At 44.7% G+C, this 19,557-nt stretch overlaps 4 protein-coding genes across 4 annotated transcripts; 1 reads left to right on the top strand and 3 right to left on the bottom strand.

Moving 5' to 3' along the window:
- Positions 1 to 361: 361 nt before the first annotated feature.
- LOC6604281 (histone acetyltransferase Tip60) lies at positions 362 to 7,783 on the bottom strand (the record flags this gene model as incomplete). The annotated part of the gene is made up of 4 exons (XM_026989354.1): positions 362 to 578; positions 640 to 1,450; positions 1,503 to 1,629; positions 7,619 to 7,783. Coding segments are annotated over 4 exons (1,320 nt in total), but the record flags the coding sequence as incomplete, so codon positions are not given.
- LOC113565958 (transcription initiation factor TFIID subunit 7-like) lies at positions 7,725 to 8,333 on the bottom strand. The gene is made up of 2 exons (XM_026989385.1): positions 8,262 to 8,333; positions 7,725 to 8,194 (listed from the first exon to the last, which is right to left on the bottom strand). The coding sequence occupies exons 1-2, from the start codon at positions 8,274 to 8,276 to the stop codon at positions 7,826 to 7,828; spliced, it is 384 nt and encodes a 127-aa protein (XP_026845186.1). The 5' UTR covers positions 8,277 to 8,333; the 3' UTR covers positions 7,725 to 7,825.
- A 510-nt stretch (positions 8,334 to 8,843) lies between these two features.
- Positions 8,844 to 17,455, bottom strand: LOC6595417 (histone acetyltransferase Tip60). The gene is made up of 6 exons (XM_026989353.1): positions 17,131 to 17,455; positions 16,843 to 17,069; positions 16,570 to 16,746; positions 9,979 to 10,105; positions 9,122 to 9,926; positions 8,844 to 9,060 (listed from the first exon to the last, which is right to left on the bottom strand). Exons 1-6 carry the CDS (start codon positions 17,453 to 17,455, stop codon positions 8,844 to 8,846), a joined length of 1,878 nt encoding a protein of 625 aa, XP_026845154.1.
- Positions 12,553 to 13,399, top strand: LOC113565953. Its single transcript, XM_026989375.1, has 2 exons — positions 12,553 to 12,628; positions 12,686 to 13,399. Exons 1-2 carry the CDS (start codon positions 12,587 to 12,589, stop codon positions 13,208 to 13,210), a joined length of 567 nt encoding a protein of 188 aa, XP_026845176.1. The 5' UTR covers positions 12,553 to 12,586; the 3' UTR covers positions 13,211 to 13,399.
- Positions 17,456 to 19,557: the final 2,102 nt, after the last annotated feature.

The raw sequence follows: 19,557 nt of genomic DNA, 5'->3' as shown, positions 1-19,557 counted from the left end.
CGTGATGCACACATGGCTCACAGGAAATCAAAGGCCCAGAACGAAGAGGCGCAGATTCAGCCCAGGATTGTAGTGGCGAGGAGGCATTAGTATTACTGCGACCCATTCGTCAACGACCGTGAAACCATTGTCGGCGTCACTGGCGCCTTTTTCGTCGAAGTGGCCTTCTGTAAGCGCTATTCCTTGTTGTATCTGCTCATACAACTTAAAAGCTATAAATAAAGTAAACGTAATATCTATTCTTAAATGAATCCTGTTTAATTCGGGAATGTCTGTCCAAGAGGTAGAAGTAGTAGAAGATTGAACTCCTGCTTGTTGATGCGATCCAAAAATATAGACTATTCTAGGGATTATTTCATTCCTAGCGTTTCTTTGAACCAGTCCAATCCTTGGGCACCCAGCGCAGGCAGGTGGCATCAATGCACAGTTGAGGTTTGGCCTTGTCTTTCAAATAATTCTCAACGACATCGCCTTTGACGCAGACAATGTATCGGCTCTTATAGTACTTGATAAGTTTCAGATGAGTCAGCGTGGATACCACATCATCTGTGCTGATGGAAGTCTTCTCAGAGATTTCACTATTGGGAGAAAAAAGCAAATAGTTAGTAGCTGAATAGTCAGTGCTGTTTAGGCGTATACTTGATGGAAATGGTAATCTTGTCCTCCGCCACGTCGAGCTTCTGCTTGATGAGTACATCGAGTATGGCCTGGGCCCAGAAGGAACGATAAGAGAGAAGCCCCAGGTCCGAGAGCGGTTTCTCTGGCGTGCCGGTCTTCCCCTCACACTTTGACAACTCGTAGCTGAACTCGATGAGCAGTCGGCCATAGCCCATGCGCTGGTACGGAGGTAGAGTCAACACACAGGCCAAGTTGTTGTCTTCGCTCACCTTCTCCTTAGAGAAGTATCCCACCATATGGAAGCCGCGCGAGTCGAACACTGTCATTATGTAGAACAGGAAGGGATCTGTGTTGTGATACAGAGTCTTTTCGTCTAGGAACAGCTTGCTCAGGAGGCAGAGATTCTGCGCGTATGTCATGCTCCGACGTCCGTCAATCTCGAAGAACGATATTGTGTCCTTGCGGTAGATTTCCTCGCCAGGCGGATGGCGAAGATTGCATTTAATCAAATGGCGAGCCAGGCATGTGGCATTCATCACGTACTTTAGGCACCACTCGCACAAGTAGATGCACGGCTCGGCGCACATTACCTCAGGATATGGCGAAAAGTACCAGGGCTTCATGCGATGCTTTCCCAGCTCAATCCACTGCACATTCTTGATTTCATGTACAGGCTTCTTCTTCAGTTGGGATTGCTTGGAAGGGGCGTTTGGGAGATTCTTCCGCGATCCTGTAGAACGTTCCATTGCGTAGCGCTGTCGGTTGCGAGGAAACTGCACAGACGACAAGTCCAGATCCTTCTCGTCGAACCAGTCATCCAGACGCTTGTTAACTAAAAGGCAATCAATGTTAATCACTAAAGACGGACTTCCCAGCCTACTCACAATCCAAGAAGTGCACATAGTATTGACGCTTGTTCCCCACTTTTTTGGTGCTCAAAATTTCCGCCATTTTCCACACATCTGGCTTTTCCATACGCACGGAGAGCGTGCAGCCTTCTACCAACTGCGTCTGAAGATCAATAAGAGAAAAGTAATTTGGAAAGTATCAAGAGACATCCCCATTTACCGCTGATTCACATACATACGAAGTAGGCTTTAAACTCATCTTGCTTTCATCAATTATTAACTTGCGCGGCCAAATCGGGATCAACGCTGACAACTGATTTTTTTTGTTTGCCAACGCAGATCGGGGATGCCGTATGGGCGCAATCGACTGCCGTATATCGATATGAATCTGCCTCGCAAAAGCTTTATAAGAAGTTTTTGTACTTTGAGAAACAACGTTTATTAAATAATATATATTTCCTGACAGCACCTTTCATTAAATTTCTTCTTATTTGAAGTAAATTGCCTGCCGGAGTTTGTTCGATATATCGATATATGTACATCGATAAGAGGACAAGCGCTAAATAATTTAAATATTTCTACCATTCGCATTAATTTGACCATTAAAACCCTTAATTAACTTACATTCCTACTTTAACAGACCAATTTTTCTTTTAATTAAATTAAATCTCAATTTTTTCTTGGCGGCAATATTTCTGATATCTATCGATTATGTTGTGCGGTCACACTGAAATGACGTGTGGCCGGCGTATTATATCTATATGTATGTGTATATATATGTGTGCAGTTCGGCGGAGCTAATTCGTGTGATTTTACACCCTTGTTTTTGTGTGTTTAAATAAATTAATAATCGTGGATCGTCAAGAATCGAGGTGAAATTTTGTAAATGTAATGTTTATTTTCTCAAAATGCTGGGTTGGACGGCACCTGCTGCATATTCCAACCTAAAACATGTCTATGTTTGTAGTTGAATTTTTGTTTTTTTTTTTCTGTTTCTTTTTGTTTGTTTTAGATGGAATAGAATCTAAGTGCAACAACTTAATCGGTGTTTTTTTTTAATGTGGTGATCTTGTGCACATTTTGGGTCTTTTGTGTGTCAACTCGTAAAATCCAACGAAATTCTCAACACACGCTCACTCTTCCTCACCAGCCTTAATGTAAGTGTATTGGCGTGCACATTGGAAAGCTGCTGTGATATTTCATATTGGAAAACGTACCGAAAGACTCACAGCAAAAAGAAAAAACTTGTTAAATATTAAAAACTCCTATGCCTTAGACCCTTCTGAGCTTTTAGAGCCATTTTATATGCCGCCCGGAAAGGGTTCTCCTTTCCCCCTGCAGAGCCACACACACATGAACAAACAAATGGCAAAGTTAAATTTGAAAATAATAGAAATAGAAAAACTTTCTACAGTCACTCCTGGCAAACAGCAAAAGCAACAAAAACAAATAACCCTTACAATAACGCAACAAAAATGAAACTATTTCGAGTGAAATAAATCTGTTGGAATGTGCAAAACTCCTTCCAAGCGCATTTCGGCGGGCATTTTTATTTTTTGGAAGGGACTGTTCTGTGTATGGGAGAGCGAGTGAGATAGAGGGTGTGAGGGAATGAGGTCGATTGCAAGGTGTATCAATATAACGTGACGCATTTCCAGTTAGCAGAGTTTTAACATACATATTTGTTGTATAAATAGCGTGCAAGTTTTTTCTCTCCCATCCATGTGTGTTTGTGACAGTAATATGCACCTCGCTAGACGCGAGCACCTCACCTTGTATTAAATATACCGCCAATGCTTTGCGCTTTGCCACTTCTCCTTGGCTACCCTTTGCCACTGAATGAGAGAGAGTATTCGCTTCGATGGGTTGTGTGAGTGTGAGAGAGACACGGCGACTAGGGCAAAGTAGTTCGAAAACATACGAAGCGCGGGGGGTGACGGCTGCAACTGGAAGTGGAATCATTTTTATTGCCAAATGTGTTTGTTGCTCAATTTAACTAAAAGTGCTGCCAACTCTCGCTGTCTCGTCCGCTTCGCCCTAGCATTCGCTTGCGTTCTCTAACGGCCCGTCCTGAACGGGGAATGCGAAGAGAGAGGGGGACAGAAGATACAGAAAGCGAACGAATGGTAAGAAGGCATAGAAAGGGAACGACGGTAAATGTGCGAATGTTGGCGAAAAAGTAAGGAGACGAAAGGAAAGGGAACGATTGCGATCGTTGATGAGCGGTGTTGTTGGTGGAAGCAAGGTATAAAGAAGGAAGTTCGAGAAGACGCATGCGAAGCGCATAATGATGACAGGCGCAGACGTACGCACACTAATGAACGTCCCAAAAGATGTACCCGCTGTTCAAAGTGCTGCTCTCATGTGCAGAAGAAGCCGGAATTCTGGCATTCATTGAGAATGGGTTTTTGATATTACAATGACTCGAAGCATTAGCTGCCAATGTGGAACTGTTTCATTTGATATAAAACATTTCCTCATTAGTTTATCGATGAGTTGTTGGAAATCAGAAATGCGCTCTGTTCCCCTCAGCTTGCTTTAGTTAGCAAGGAATTCAAGGTCTCCTATCCAACACAAGAGGAGGATCCACAGGAATTGGTACCAGAAGAAGTCATAAAGGAATCAATCTTTTTCTATGAAGCTGCTTTAAACAGATCCCGCAGGCGTAGTTGGAAAGTGAAGTACTACTGAAGACAGTTCTGATATTCTGAAAAATTGTATCCGAATTCTGGCTGTGGGTTTTGTACTGGACTGCGCCCTGAATGCAAATAAAAATAGTGTACCTTCACCCCCTTCGGTTGGTCATTGAACTGATTGCCAAATCGTGACATAAATATCATGAAATTCATTTCTACAATATATATCCTGCATATCCCAACACTCATATGCATACATGTACGGATATTTATTGCAGGCATTGTTTGCCCACATTCGACTCTGTTGTCTATTTATTTGCCGCCTTCCGTTTTGTTATTGTGTTTATTCGAAACTCTCCTTCTCCTCCTCCTTTTTTCCTTTGCGAGTTTTTGTTTATGGATTTTTGTTGTTCTTTTCTGTTTTTAGTGATTTGAAATCGATGCATAAATAATGGTTTCTGCCAGCGGCTCTGGTTTCCCCTTATTTCAACATTCTCGTTGCGGCCTGTTTTACGCCGATGAAGAGCTAACCGCTAGCCGTACAGTGCGTTTCACAAGTATCTGGAGATGGGATTGGTTGAAAGCCAAGGAGAAGAATCTGGAGTCTCCAATGGAAAGGAATCCCCTATTGTGCGGGGCCTCCATCGACGGAAATCTTCCATTGTCTCTCCCTACAACTATGGAACGCACTGTAACGCTGACGGAACAAGCGGAAAATCAGTGAAATATGACAAACTTTTTCAATTGCACAATATAGGGGCATAAATTTTATACAATAAACAGGGCACAAAACAAACAGGCAACAGAAAACAAAACACATTCGCGGAAAAGGGGAAGGAAAGGGGAAAAGCGAGAGGGAAAACTTTTGCAAATCAACAATCCGGCAAGAGGCGGCCGAAAGGAAGGGTGCGAAAGATCGTGAAAGTTTTTGTTTTGCTTTATTTTTTATACCCGATACTCAAAATGAGTATTGGGGTATATTAGATTTGTGGTAAAAGTGGATGTGTGTAACGTCCAGAAGGAATCGTTTCCGACCCCATAAAGTATATATATTCTTGATCAGCATCAATAGCCGAGTCGATTGAGCCATGTCTGTCTGTCCGTCTGTCCGTCTGTCCGTCCGTCCGTCTGTCCGTCCCCTTCAGCGCCTAATGCTCAAAGACTATAAGAGCTAGAGTAACGATGTTTTGGATCCAGACTTCTGTGATATGTCACTGCTACAAAAATATTTCAAAACTTTGCCCCGCCCGTTTCCGCTCCCACAAAGGGCGAAAATCTGTGGCATCCACAATTTTAAAGATACGAGAAAACCAAAAACGCAGAATCGTAGAGAATGACGATATCTTTTAGACTACGGAATCTGAATTGGATCGTATTATTATTATAGCCAGCATCAAGAAAACAATTTCATTTTTTCTCGCCCTGTCTCTCTCTAACACACACGTAGCATAGGCGGCTTTGCTTAGAGTAAAACATTAGCGCCTAGATCTCAGAGACTATAAAAGCTAGAGCAACCAAATTTGGTATCCACACTCCTAATATATCGGACCGAGACGAGTTTGTTTCAAAATTTCGCCACACCCCCTTCCGCCCCCGCAAAGGATGCAAATCTGGGGATATTCACAAATCTCAAAGACTATTAAAGCTAGAGTATCCAAATTTAGTATCCGCACTCCTGTTAGATCTCACTATAAAACGTATATCTCAAAATTTCGCCCCACCCCCTTCCGCCCCCACAAAGGACGAAAATCTGTTGCATCCACAATATTGCAGATTCGAGTAAACTAAAAACGCAGAATCATAGATAATGACCATATCTATCAGATTGCTGAATCTGGATCAGATCAGATCATTTTTATAGCCAAAAGGAACAAATCAATTTGCATTGGCTACGCAGCGCCCGACGTCACGCTCAGACTGATTTTCTGTCTCTCTCGCACGCACTCTTTGTCGTGTCGTTTAATATTAGCGGCGCTGCCGGAGGAGAGCCATACTGACTTAGTATCGGGTATAACTGTACAGTTGCGGTGTCCGCAGCAACTCACAACGTTCCCCCTCGTTTGGTGCTGCTTTCGTGACGTTTGCCAATTGCTAAATTCTCGATGCCAATGACAATCGCCAGGGAGGGGAGCGGGAAGGGGGGAGCCAACACAACAAGGTGATGGCACGCCCATTTAGCCAGATGCCCCCGGTTCAACGCCCCCTGGCAGAGAGATACTAGGGGGGCCGGAAGGGGGGCCAGGCATGGCATGGCATGGGCTTCCACGAGGACACACAACAACGTTTACGTGACTTGTTTCATAAACAAACAGAAGGCGGAGAAAATTGGCACAAAATTGCCAATCCTTTTCGTCGGCCTGGGTGTGTGTGTGTGTGTGTGTGTGTTGCGGCACAGGTGGCGCCTGCCACATGTCCTGCTCTGGCCTGACATTGAGCGGCGTGAAAGTTTCGTCCTCCATTGGCGCTTTTGCATACAACTTGGTAATTGTTTCCGCCAACAATTGCTGCAGCTGCTCGGCTCCGCCTTTTGGCCATTTTAATCATTCAAAATTCAAAAGTCACTGGCAGCTGCGGAATCTTAGCGCCGCATGAGGGATTGGAACGGATTGCCAGACAGATCAGGACATTCCGGGCAGATCGGAATATTCAGAGAGGGACGGGACGAGACGGGACAGGACAGGACAGGCCCGGACGCGTCCACGGCCATTGTCATGCGAAAGTCAACCCTTTTGGCCCACATTGCTGTCAGCCCTCTCTAAATGAGACATGAAAAGGCATGAAACTTTTCTCATTATGCCACCCCCCCTTATGAGCTTCCCCAGTAATGCCAGGATCGATCATGCGACTAGAGGATACCCCAGGGACACCTCAGAGTGTGCCACAGAAGGCTGAAGGTCCCGCCTGTTACCAACCCGACACCCGACCACGGCATACCCTCTTAATCTGGCAAATACCGCGTATTAAAAAGTAAAATAATCAAGGCGAAAAAAGGAAAGTTGTCGCCACTTTGCCTTTGGGGTGTGGAGTGTGGGCTGTGGGAGGGGGATGCCTGCTGCGCGGCTGGTGCGTGTTGCAAGTTGTCCATGCAACCCATAGACAGGTAAATCAAGTTTTCTTTCCCTGCAGGAACATTTTGCGTAAGGCAAAAGTTATCCATGCATATTCAACATCATTAGAAAGTCACGACAAAGTAGCTGAATGCAGCAGCAAGGCAAGACAGGGATGGCGGACGGCGGACAGGCGCCTCTCCGACGCCACGTCCCCTCCAGGGAAAGTAACACAAGCCCGTTTAAGGCGCTAAAATGGAGACCATAAATTATGTCATAGGTAGAGTCGTCTCTTAAATGCAGCTGCTGAAGGGAGTCGCCATCGGAGCTTTCTTTTAAATGCAGCTGTTGAAGGCCCTGATTGATTTCACTTCTTCAATGAAGCAGCCTTGATGGAGGTTTAATCGGATCTTATGGTTGGAAGTGGACGAACAGATTGTTGTATAAGTATAAGTATAAGATTACATACATATGTCTCTGGAGTGTCTCTGGAGTACTCAGTACTTCCATTGCGTAAATTCTGCAATTGCGCCTTGGCTGGTTCTGGTTCTTCTTCTGTCACGGACTCTGGATCCTCCTGCTGTTCCTGTTCTCCACACGCCGTCTCTCCTCGATATTTAAGTGTTCTGGCTGCTTTGGCTCTGTTCTAGTCTGATCTCCAAGGCCTCAAGGGCGCCTACATAAGGCTGCAGCGTCGTTGGAGCCCAGCAGGGATCTTGAGTGGACGAGTGATGCCATGTGGATACATGTAAGTTTGGGGCTGCTTATTGGCGGCCTCTTCTTCCGATTCTGATGACTTGCATTCGATTTCCTCTGGCTTCTCGGTGCATATGAGCATCTGGGAAATATCTGCAGTCTTGTAGAAGTTCTTCTTGTCCGTCGTCTTGTAGCTTTCCACGATTGAGGGCAGGTCGACGAGCTTCGTGTAGAGCATAGAGCCATCCAGCCAAACCTGACCCTGACGCAGGTCCTCCTTCAGTGCAATGCTCAATTTCTTGTGTACATTTCCATCCCTGATGGCCTCGTGAATGGTCTCGGCACGATCCTGCAATGCATATAATTAACATAGTAAATCACCCATGAGGCAAGACGCAGAAGACCATATCGCTTACCTCGGGAACTCGCATTATGAATTGGCCCTCCGCCTCAAATTCGTCGCTTGTCGGCTCGCTTGTGTATTGTACATTGTTCATTGGCTCCATTTTTAATGATTCAATTTATGTTATGAATTCTTTTGCCAATGACGCAGTGTTGGAAAAAGCACACTTAAACAAGTCGCTAGAGAACCACTGGTTCTGAACCAGTCACACTCTGAAGAACCTCCATCTTATTCCGTGATGCACACATGGCTCACAGGAAATCAAAGGCCCAGAACGAAGAGGCGCAGATTCAGCCCAGGATTGTAGTGGCGAGGAGGCATTAGTATTACTGCGACCCATTCGTCAACGACCGTGAAACCATTGTCGGCGTCACTGGCGCCTTTTTCGTCGAAGTGGCCTTCTGTAAGCGCTATTCCTTGTTGTATCTGCTCATACAACTTAAAAGCTATAAATAAAGTAAACGTAATATCTATTCTTAAATGAATCCTGTTTAATTCGGGAATGTCTGTCCAAGAGGTAGAAGTAGTAGAAGATTGAACTCCTGCTTGTTGATGCGATCCAAAAATATAGACTATTCTAGGGATTATTTCATTCCTAGCGTTTCTTTGAACCAGTCCAATCCTTGGGCACCCAGCGCAGGCAGGTGGCATCAATGCACAGTTGAGGTTTGGCCTTGTCTTTCAAATAATTCTCAACGACATCGCCTTTGACGCAGACAATGTATCGGCTCTTATAGTACTTGATAAGTTTCAGATGAGTCAGCGTGGATACCACATCATCTGTGCTGATGGAAGTCTTCTCAGAGATTTCACTATTGGGAGAAAAAAGCAAATAGTTAGTAGCTGAATAGTCAGTGCTGTTTAGGCGTATACTTGATGGAAATGGTAATCTTGTCCTCCGCCACGTCGAGCTTCTGCTTGATGAGTACATCGAGTATGGCCCAGAAGGAACGATAAGAGAGAAGCCCCAGGTCCGAGAGCGGTTTCTCTGGCGTGCCGGTCTTCCCCTCACACTTTGACAACTCGTAGCTGAACTCGATGAGCAGTCGGCCATAGCCCATGCGCTGGTACGGAGGTAGAGTCAACACACAGGCCAAGTTGTTGTCTTCGCTCACCTTCTCCTTAGAGAAGTATCCCACCATATGGAAGCCGCGCGAGTCGAACACTGTCATTATGTAGAACAGGAAGGGATCTGTGTTGTGATACAGAGTCTTTTCGTCTAGGAACAGCTTGCTCAGGAGGCAGAGATTCTGCGCGTATGTCATGCTCCGACGTCCGTCAATCTCGAAGAACGATATTGTGTCCTTGCGGTAGATTTCCTCGCCAGGCGGATGGCGAAGATTGCATTTAATCAAATGGCGAGCCAGGCATGTGGCATTCATCACGTACTTTAGGCACCACTCGCACAAGTAGATGCACGGCTCGGCGCACATTACCTCAGGATATGGCGAAAAGTACCAGGGCTTCATGCGATGCTTTCCCAGCTCAATCCACTGCACATTCTTGATTTCATGTACAGGCTTCTTCTTCAGTTGGGATTGCTTGGAAGGGGCGTTTGGGAGATTCTTCCGCGATCCTGTAGAACGTTCCATTGCGTAGCGCTGTCGGTTGCGAGGAAACTGCACAGACGACAAGTCCAGATCCTTCTCGTCGAACCAGTCATCCAGACGCTTGTTAACTAAAAGGCAATCAATGTTAATCACTAAAGACGGACTTCCCAGCCTACTCACAATCCAAGAAGTGCACATAGTATAGACGCTTGTTCCCCACTTTTTTGGTGCTCAAAATTTCCGCCCTTTTCCACACATCTGGCTTTTCCATACGCACGGAAAGCGTGCAGCCTTCTACCAACTGCGTCTGAAGATCAATAAGAGAAAAGTAATTTGGAAAGTATCAAGAGACATCCCCATTTACCGCTGATTCACATACATACGAAGTAGGCTTTAAACTCATCTTGCTTTCATCAATTATTAACTTGCGCGGCCAAATCGGGATCAACGCTGACAACTGATTTTTTTGTTTGCCAACGCAGATCGGGGATGCCGTATGGGCGCAATCGACTGCCGTATATCGATATGAATCTGCCTCGCAAAAGCTTTATAAGAAGTTTTTGTACTTTGAGAAACAACGTTTATTAAATAATATATATTTCCTGACAGCACCTTTCATTAAATTTCTTCTTATTTGAAGTAAATTGCCTGCCGGAGTTTGTTCGATATATCGATATATGTACATCGATAAGAGGACAAGCGCTAAATAATTTAAATATTTCTACCATTCGCATTAATTTGACCATTAAAACCCTTAATTAACTTACATTCCTACTTTAACAGACCAATTTTTCTTTTAATTAAATTAAATCTCAATTTTTTTTTGGCGGCAATATTTCTGATATCTATCGATTATGTTGTGCGGTCACACTGAAAAGACGTGTGGCCGGCGTATTATATCTATATGTATGTGTATATATATGTGTGCAGTTCGGCGGAGCTAATTCGTGTGATTTTACACCCTTGTTTTTGTGTGTTTAAATAAATTAATAATCGTGGATCGTCAAGAATCGAGGTGAAATTTTGTAAATGTAATGTTTATTTTCTCAAAATGCTGGGTTGGACGGCACCTGCTGCATATTCCAACCTAAAACATGTCTATGTTTGTAGTTGAATTTTTGTTTTTTTTTTCTGTTTCTTTTTGTTTGTTTTAGATGGAATAGAATCTAAGTGCAACAACTTAATCGGTGTTTTTTTTTAATGTGGTGATCTTGTGCACATTTTGGGTCTTTTGTGTGTCAACTCGTAAAATCCAACGAAATTCTCAACACACGCTCACTCTTCCTCACCAGCCTTAATGTAAGTGTATTGGCGTGCACATTGGAAAGCTGCTGTGATATTTCATATTGGAAAACGTACCGAAAGACTCACAGCAAAAAGAAAAAACTTGTTAAATATTAAAAACTCCTATGCCTTAGACCCTTCTGAGCTTTTAGAGCCATTTTATATGCCGCCCGGAAAGGGTTCTCCTTTCCCCCTGCAGAGCCACACACACATGAACAAACAAATGGCAAAGTTAAATTTGAAAATAATAGAAATAGAAAAACTTTCTACAGTCACTCCTGGCAAACAGCAAAAGCAACAAAAACAAATAACCCTTACAATAACGCAACAAAAATGAAACTATTTCGAGTGAAATAAATCTGTTGGAATGTGCAAAACTCCTTCCAAGCGCATTGCGGCGGGCATTTTTATTTTTTGGAAGGGACTGTTCTGTGTATGGGAGAGCGAGTGAGATAGAGGGTGTGAGGGAATGAGGTCGATTGCAAGGTGTATCAATATAACGTGACGCATTTCCAGTTAGCAGAGTTTTAACATACATATTTGTTGTATAAATAGCGTGCAAGTTTTTTCTCTCCCATCCATGTGCGTTTGTGACAGTAATATGCACCTCGCTAGACGCGAGCACCTCACCTTGTATTAAATATACCGCCAATGCTTTGCGCTTTGCCACTTCTCCTTGGCTACCCTTTGCCACTGAATGAGAGAGAGTATTCGCTTCGATGGGTTGTGTGAGTGTGAGAGAGACACGGCGACTAGGGCAAAGTAGTTCGAAAACATACGAAGCGCGGGGGTGACGGCTGCAACTGGAAGTGCAATCATTTTTATTGCCAAATGTGTTTGTTGCTCAATTTAACTAAAAGTGCTGCCAACTCTCGCTGTCTCGTCCGCTTCGCCCTAGCATTCGCTTGCGTTCTCTAACGGCCCGTCCTGAACGGGGAATGCGAAGAGAGAGGGGGACAGAAGATACAGAAAGCGAACGAATGGTAAGAAGGCATAGAAAGGGAACGACGGTTAATGTGCGAATGTTGGCGAAAAAGTAAGGAGACGAAAGGAAAGGGAACGATTGCGATCGTTGATGAGCGGTGTTGTTGGTGGAAGCAAGGTATAAAGAAGGAAGTTCGAGAAGACGCATGCGAAGCGCATAATGATGACAGGCGCAGACGTACGCACACTAATGAACGTCCCAAAAGATGTACCCGCTGTTCAAAGTGCTGCTCTCATGTGCAGAAGAAGCCGGAATTCTGGCATTCATTGAGAATGGGTTTTTGATATTACAATGACTCGAAGCATTAGCTGCCAATGTGGAACTGTTTCATTTGATATAAAACATTTCCTCATTAGTTTATCGAACCTCTGTTGTCTCCGTTATCATTGATCGAAATAATATATAATTTACTCTCAGGAATACTCATATTGTTTCAAACATTCCTTTTCACAGCTTCACGTATCAAAATTGATCTAAGTAAATATGTTTTCATTGAAAGCTGTAGAGAAAGGGAACCAAATGAACTACGAATTGATGGTCTATATGGAAAAGGATATAGAGGTAAGCGGAATTCCTTTCAAAATAACCGTCTAACGTTCCATATTTTATGCACAACAGGAATGGGATAAGGGTATTGTTGCAGCCGTCAAAAGGGGCAATTTCTGGATGAAACTGTCCATTGAGCGCTATAATGTCGTAAAGACTTATTTTCATTCGAAGTTCGTGGACGTGCCCGGGTCTGGGTCTGTCTCTGTCTCTGCAGACAACTTGGATGAGTACGAGGACTTCAGCGACGAGTTGAAGCGCCTGTTCCTGCCGGACGGCGAACCAAAGCTAATGGAATATAAGATCCAATACGATATCATCAAGTCGCCGAAAAAGTGTCAGAACAAGGCGTCCAAGAAGCGTCGTTTCCGCAAGAAAACCAACAAAACAGTGATCGATGAGTTGTTGGAAATCAGAAATGCGCTCTGTTCCCCTCAGCTTGCTTTAGTTAGCAAGGAATTCAAGGTCTCCTATCCAACACAAGAGGAGGATCCACAGGAATTGGTACCAGAAGAAGTCATAAAGGAATCAATCTTTTTCTATGAAGCTCCTTTAAACAGATCCCGCAGGCGTATTTGGAAAGTGAAGTACTACTGAAGACAGTTCTGATATTCTGAAAAATTGTATCCGAATTCTGGCTGTGGGTTTTGTACTGGACTGCGCCCTGAATGCAAATAAAAATAGTGTACCTTCACCCCCTTCGGTTGGTCATTGAACTGATTGCCAAATCGTGACATAAATATCATGAAATTCATTTCTACAATATATATCCTGCATATCCCAACACTCATATGCATACATGTACGGATATTTATTGCAGGCATTGTTTGCCCACATTCGACTCTGTTGTCTATTTATTTGCCGCCTTCCGTTTTGTTATTGTGTTTATTCGAAACTCTCCTTCTCCTCCTCCTTTTTTCCTTTGCGAGTTTTTGTTTATGGATTTTTGTTGTTCTTTTCTGTTTTTAGTGATTTGAAATCGATGCATAAATAATGGTTTCTGCCAGCGGCTCTGGTTTCCCCTTATTTCAACATTCTCGTTGCGGCCTGTTTTACGCCGATGAAGAGCTAACCGCTAGCCGTACAGTGCGTTTCACAAGTATCTGGAGATGGGATTGGTTGAAAGCCAAGGAGAAGAATCTGGAGTCTCCAATGGAAAGGAATCCCCTATTGTGCGGGGCCTCCATCGACGGAAATCTTCCATTGTCTCTCCCTACAACTATGGAACGCACTGTAACGCTGACGGAACAAGCGGAAAATCAGTGAAATATGACAAACTTTTTCAATTGCACAATATAGGGGCATAAATTTTATACAATAAACAGGGCACAAAACAAACAGGCAACAGAAAACAAAAACAAAACACATTCGCGGAAAAGGGGAAGGAAAGGGGAAAAGCGAGAGGGAAAACTTTTGCAAATCAACAATCCGGCAAGAGGCGGCCGAAAGGAAGGGTGCGAAAGATCGTGAAAGTTTTTTAACGTCCAGAAGGAATCGTTTCCGACCCCATAAAGTATATATATTCTTGATCAGCATCAATAGCCGAGTCGATTGAGCCATGTCTGTCTGTCCGTCTGTCCGTCTGTCCGTCCGTCCGTCTGTCCGTCTGTCCGTCCCCTTCAGCGCCTAATGCTCAAAGACTATAAGAGCTAGAGTAACGATGTTTTGGATCCAGACTTCTGTGATATGTCACTGCTACAAAAATATTTCAAAACTTTGCCCCGCCCGTTTCCGCTCCCACAAAGGGCGAAAATCTGTGGCATCCACAATTTTAAAGATACGAGAAAACCAAAAACGCAGAATCGTAGAGAATGACGATATCTTTTAGACTACGGAATCTGAATTGGATCGTATTATTATTATAGCCAGCATCAAGAAAACAATTTCATTTTTTCTCGCCCTGTCTCTCTCTAACACACACGTAGCATAGGCGGCTTTGCTTAGAGTAAAACATTAGCGCCTAGATCTCAGAGACTATAAAAGCTAGAGCAACCAAATTTGGTTTCAAAATTTCGCCACACCCCCTTCCGCCCCCGCAAAGGATGCAAATCTGGGGATATTCACAAATCTCAAAGACTATTAAAGCTAGAGTATCCAAATTTAGTATCCGCACTCCTGTTAGATCTCACTATAAAACGTATATCTCAAAATTTCGCCAGCCACCACCTTCCGCCCCCACAAAGGACGAAAATCTGTTGCATCCACAATATTGCAGATTCGAGTAAACTAAAAACGCAGAATCATAGATAATGACCATGTCTATCAGATTGCTGAATCTGGATCAGATCAGATCATTTTTATAGCCAAAAGGAACAAATCAATTTGCATTGGCTACGCAGCGCCCGACGTCACGCTCAGACTGATTTTCTGTCTCTCTCGCACGCACTCTTTGTCGTGTCGTTTAATATTAGCGGCGCTGCCGGAGGAGAGCCATACTGACTTAGTATCGGGTATAACTGTAGAGTTGCGGTGTCCGCAGCAACTCACAACGTTCCCCCTCGTTTGGTGCTGCTTTCGTGACGTTTGCCAATTGCTAAATTCTCGATGCCAATGACAATCGCCAGGGAGGGGAGCGGGAAGGGGGGAGCCAACACAACAAGGTGATGGCACGCCCATTTAGCCAGATGCCCCCGGTTCAACGCCCCCTGGCAGAGAGATACTAGGGGGGCCGGAAGGGGGGCCAGGCATGGCATGGCATGGGCTTCCACGAGGACACACAACAACGTTTACGTGACTTGTTTCATAAACAAACAGAAGGCGGAGAAAATTGGCACAAAATTGCCAATCCTTTTCGTCGGCCTGGGTGTGTGTGTGTGTGTGTGTGTTGCGGCACAGGTGGCGCCTGCCACATGTCCTGCTCTGGCCTGACATTGAGCGGCGTGAAAGTTTCGTCCTCCATTGGCGCTTTTGCATACAACTTGGTAATTGTTTCCGCCAACAATTGCTGCAGCTGCTCGGCTCCGCCTTTTGGCCATTTTAATCATTCAAAATTCAAAAGTCACGGGCAGCTGCGGAATCTTAGCGCCGCATGAGGGATTGGAACGGATTGCCAGACAGATCAGGACATTCCGGGCAGATCGGAATATTCAGAGAGGGACGGGACGAGACGGGACAGGACAGGACAGGCCCGGACGCGTCCACGGCCATTGTCTTGCGAAAGTCAACCCTTTTGGCCCACATTGCTGTCAGCCCTCTCTAAATGAGACATGAAAAGGCATGAAACTTTTCTCATTATGCCACCCCCCCTTATGAGCTTCCCCAGTAATGCCAGGATCGATCATGCGACTAGAGGATACCCCAGGGACACCTCAGAGTGTGCCACAGAAGGCTGAAGGTCCCGCCTGTTACCAACCCGACACCCGACCACGGCATACCCTCTTAATCTGGCAAATACCGCGTATTAAAAAGTAAAATAATCAAGGCGAAAAAAGGAAAGTTGTCGCCACTTTGCCTTTGGGGTGTGGAGTGTGGGCTGTGGGAGGGGGATGCCTGCTGCGCGGCTGGTGCGTGTTGCAAGTTGTCCATGCAACCCATAGACAGGTAAATCAAGTTTTCTTTCCCTGCAGGAACATTTTGCGTAAGGCAAAAGTTATCCATGCATATTCAACATCATTAGAAAGTCACGACAAAGTAGCTGAATGCAGCAGCAAGGCAAGACAGGGATGGCGGACGGCGGACAGGCGCCTCTCCGACGCCACGTCCCCTCCAGGGAAAGTAACACAAGCCCGTTTAAGGCGCTAAAATGGAGACCATAAATTATGTCATAGGTAGAGTCGTCTCTTAAATGCAGCTGCTGAAGGGAGTCGCCATCGGAGCTTTCTTTTAAATGCAGCTGTTGAAGGCCCTGATTGATTTCACTTCTTCAATGAAGCAGCCTTGATGGAGGTTTAATCGGATCTTATGGTTGGAAGTGGACGAACAGATTGTTGTATAAGTATAAGTATAAGATTACATACATATGTCTCTGGAGTGTCTCTGGAGTACTCAGTACTTCCATTGCGTAAATTCTGCAATTGCGCCTTGGCTGGTTCTGGTTCTTCTTCTGTCACGGACTCTGGATCCTCCTGCTGTTCCTGTTCTCCACACGCCGTCTCTCCTCGATATTTAAGTGTTCTGGCTGCTTTGGCTCTGTTCTAGTCTGATCTCCAAGGCCTCAAGGGCGCCTACATAAGGCTGCAGCGTCGTTGGAGCCCAGCAGGGATCTTAAAGCGTTTCTTTTTGACCTTAACTGGCTGGGGCACGTCCTCTTCCTCCTCGGCTTCCTCGGCTTCCTCGGGTTCCTCCGGAACCGCAGGCAGTGTCGTCAGAGGCTTTTGTGGCAGCTGCGGCTCTGTTATGGTTTCATCCTGCTCCTGACGAGGCAGCTGCTCTTCTATGCTGCTCTCACGCCAAATGCTGTCGTAGCGCTGGCCACACGATATGTTCGGCGGAGAGTTCCAGGGCGAGTAGCACACCCCTGCTGATCAATAGAAAGCAAGATGGGAATCGGTTCAGATTGGATTGGACTTGAAACCTACAGTTTTTTAATTTCTCCGCAAATATGTGATCAGTGACGTCTGGCACAAACTCCGCCGCATAGGGATTGAGTGTGTGACGGCCTCCCGGGGCCCCAAGGGCTGTCCAGTTACGACTTCCGTCTGGACGCCCGCAATGAGGCAAGGGGCCACTGCCCCCGGGACCAGCATCGGCTGGCCCGATGGACTCATGGACTGCGGACCATAGGCGGTCCACTCCAGGCGAACGGACCTCGCCGACTGTCAAAGAGCGGCTTCCCCCGGAGACCTCGCCGCCTTCCTCACGCTTTACTTCCTTTATAGATTCGCTATCGTTATCACAGGACATCGTTCGGCAAACTATATTCACAAAAAAAATATTATTTTTTGACTCTACGATTTCCGACTCAGACTTAACTTTGAACTGAATGAAAGGTTTTGTTCGCCTTTCAATTGGAGCTTATTACCGTGGCCTACTTTACACTATGGAATATTTGATATATTGTACATATATTTCTCTCTTTCAAGTATCCTGAGTAGGCGGAGAAAAAGTATTCCAACTCGTCAAACAATCACAGTGGAGTACGCAGGCACCTGCCGATAGTGTCATCTCTAATTTAAGACATCTGCCGCTCTCTGAGAGAGCGCTTGTATTACTCTCTCAGCTGCGAACGGCAGAATTTGTCAATAAAGAGACGTGGAAATGAGAATAGCAAGCCTTTGAGAGCTGGAGAATCATATTATGTTTGCGGACATCGATGCTGTCGATTTTTTGATAGCAATATATCGATGAAACATCGATTGTCGCTTAAAATTAACCCATTAAGGGTGTGAAATGAATACAATACAAATTCAACAAGATTATTTTTCATATAAATAATCATCCTTTAGCTTAAGTAATCGCGATAGCACACTAAAATATTAAATTTATTAATTGTAAATTCCTTTTTTACACTAGGGCGATGCTTCTCCAGCTCTAATAGCAAGCCTTTTATCCTAAGCTTCCACAAATGTGTGTGGTCCCCGGCTTAGGGGGACCGTAGTGTCCGTAGTTAAACTTTAATCCAGGACGCCAGGTTTTATTATACTTGGCCTTTCATTCGTTATGATTAAAATAATTTAATTTAATTAAAATTGCGGCATAATATGCGGCACCGAATTACTTGGCGTCGATCGTTTAGGCTGCGCTCTCTGCTCTCTTTGTTCGACGGCCGCTGGTAGTCTCTCTCTCTTTCTGCTCTGTAAATTGCTCTGTTACTCGCTCTGTTACCTGCTCTGTTATCTCTACAGCCTCTGTTGCGCTCTGCGGCTTCCCACCGACACCCACATGGATTTCTTTGAATGGTAAAATTTTGTGTAAATACTAAACCAATTTCCAAAACTAATTACAGACCCCATTTTAAAATCTTTTAGAGGTTAATTTACTTTGCCCTTCTATAAGTTTTATTGGCTAGCCTGCTTGCATCATTAATCCAATTTCGTGTTCTATTTGAACAGACAAAAACACTAGAATTTCGTAAGCAAATAATCAGTTTATACTCCTGGTACTTGGGATCTGCCCTGCCTTCCAGTGGAATTTCCATACACCCACAGAATATTCACGGAATATTCATTTAATTTGATTTATAAATTGTTGGTTGAACTGTCACTTTTGCCCTGGTTCTGCAACGGGGGGCATGCCACAAATCAAATTTGACAAAAATTTTTAATTAAATACTACAACTTACAACAAAGTTTAATAAGCCGTATAAATAAATTAGAATACTACTCGTTCGTACATATTTATCCTGAAAATCCTCTCGCTTTTCGCTCTTCACTTCCGTGTGTGTGCGAGTGTGCGTGTGTGTGTGTGTGCGTTTTTGTGGGTGAAATTTAATTTTGTGAAAACCGCAAATTGGCAATATTTTCATTTCGGGGGCAAATACACAAGCCCCCCTAGACCCAGACTTCAGACCAAACTTGAGCTCATTATGGGGGCTACCCCTATGTAAAATATATGAATTTATTGTACCCTTTAGTGGCACAGCATGTCGTAGGGCATGATGGGCCCATGAACAGGATTGTAACAGCCAGAAGGAAGGGGTTTTTGATCGCTAGGAGCCTGTGTGGATCCTCAAAGGAGGTCCTCCTCCCACCCACCTGATTACCAAGTATCTCCGCGTTGCAACACTCCACCAAGTGGCATTGTCCCTTTGTTGAGTTCATTCCATATGTGTGCGGGCTAATTTGCACGTGCGAGTGTGTTAGCTGACTCTGCCACGCCCACGCCCCACATGGCACAGTGGCCCCACGCGACTTAGCCAGTCGTTAGCCATTTGCTTAATTTATGGCCAATGGATTGCTGCATTCGCGCATAGAATCGAGAACTAATAGCGGTTTTTACTGTTTTTAGTTAATTGCACAAATTACTTGCGCTAATTTATTGGCCAGCCAGTTACCCAGTCGGCCATC

The sequence above is a fragment of the Drosophila persimilis genome, unplaced genomic scaffold, assembly GCF_003286085.1.
Source record: "Drosophila persimilis strain 14011-0111.01,24,50 unplaced genomic scaffold, DperRS2 tig00000233-arrow-arrow-pilon, whole genome shotgun sequence".
Lineage (NCBI taxonomy): Eukaryota > Metazoa > Arthropoda > Insecta > Diptera > Drosophilidae > Drosophila > Drosophila persimilis.
Note: the sequence above shows the minus strand (reverse complement) of the source record. Positions and strands in the feature narration are given on the sequence as shown.

What these genes read in the sequence shown, in the direction of transcription:
- LOC113565953 (XM_026989375.1), top strand. Translation starts at nt 12,587, where the DNA reads ATGAACTACGAATTGATGGTCTATATGGAAAAGGATATAGAG. An exon ending in ATATGGAAAAGGATATAGAG is followed by an intron (nt 12,629 to 12,685) that starts GTAAGCGGAATT and finishes TATGCACAACAG; the next exon opens with GAATGGGATAAGGGTATTGT.
- LOC6595417 (XM_026989353.1), bottom strand. Translation starts at nt 17,455, where the DNA reads ATGTCCTGTGATAACGATAGCGAATCTATAAAGGAAGTAAAGCGTGAG. An exon ending in TGCGGAGAAATTAAAAAACT is followed by an intron (nt 17,070 to 17,130) that starts GTAGGTTTCAAG and finishes ATTGATCAGCAG; the next exon opens with GGGTGTGCTACTCGCCCTGG. An exon ending in CTATGTGCACTTCTTGGATT is followed by an intron (nt 9,927 to 9,978) that starts GTGAGTAGGCTG and finishes ATTGCCTTTTAG; the next exon opens with TTAACAAGCGTCTGGATGAC.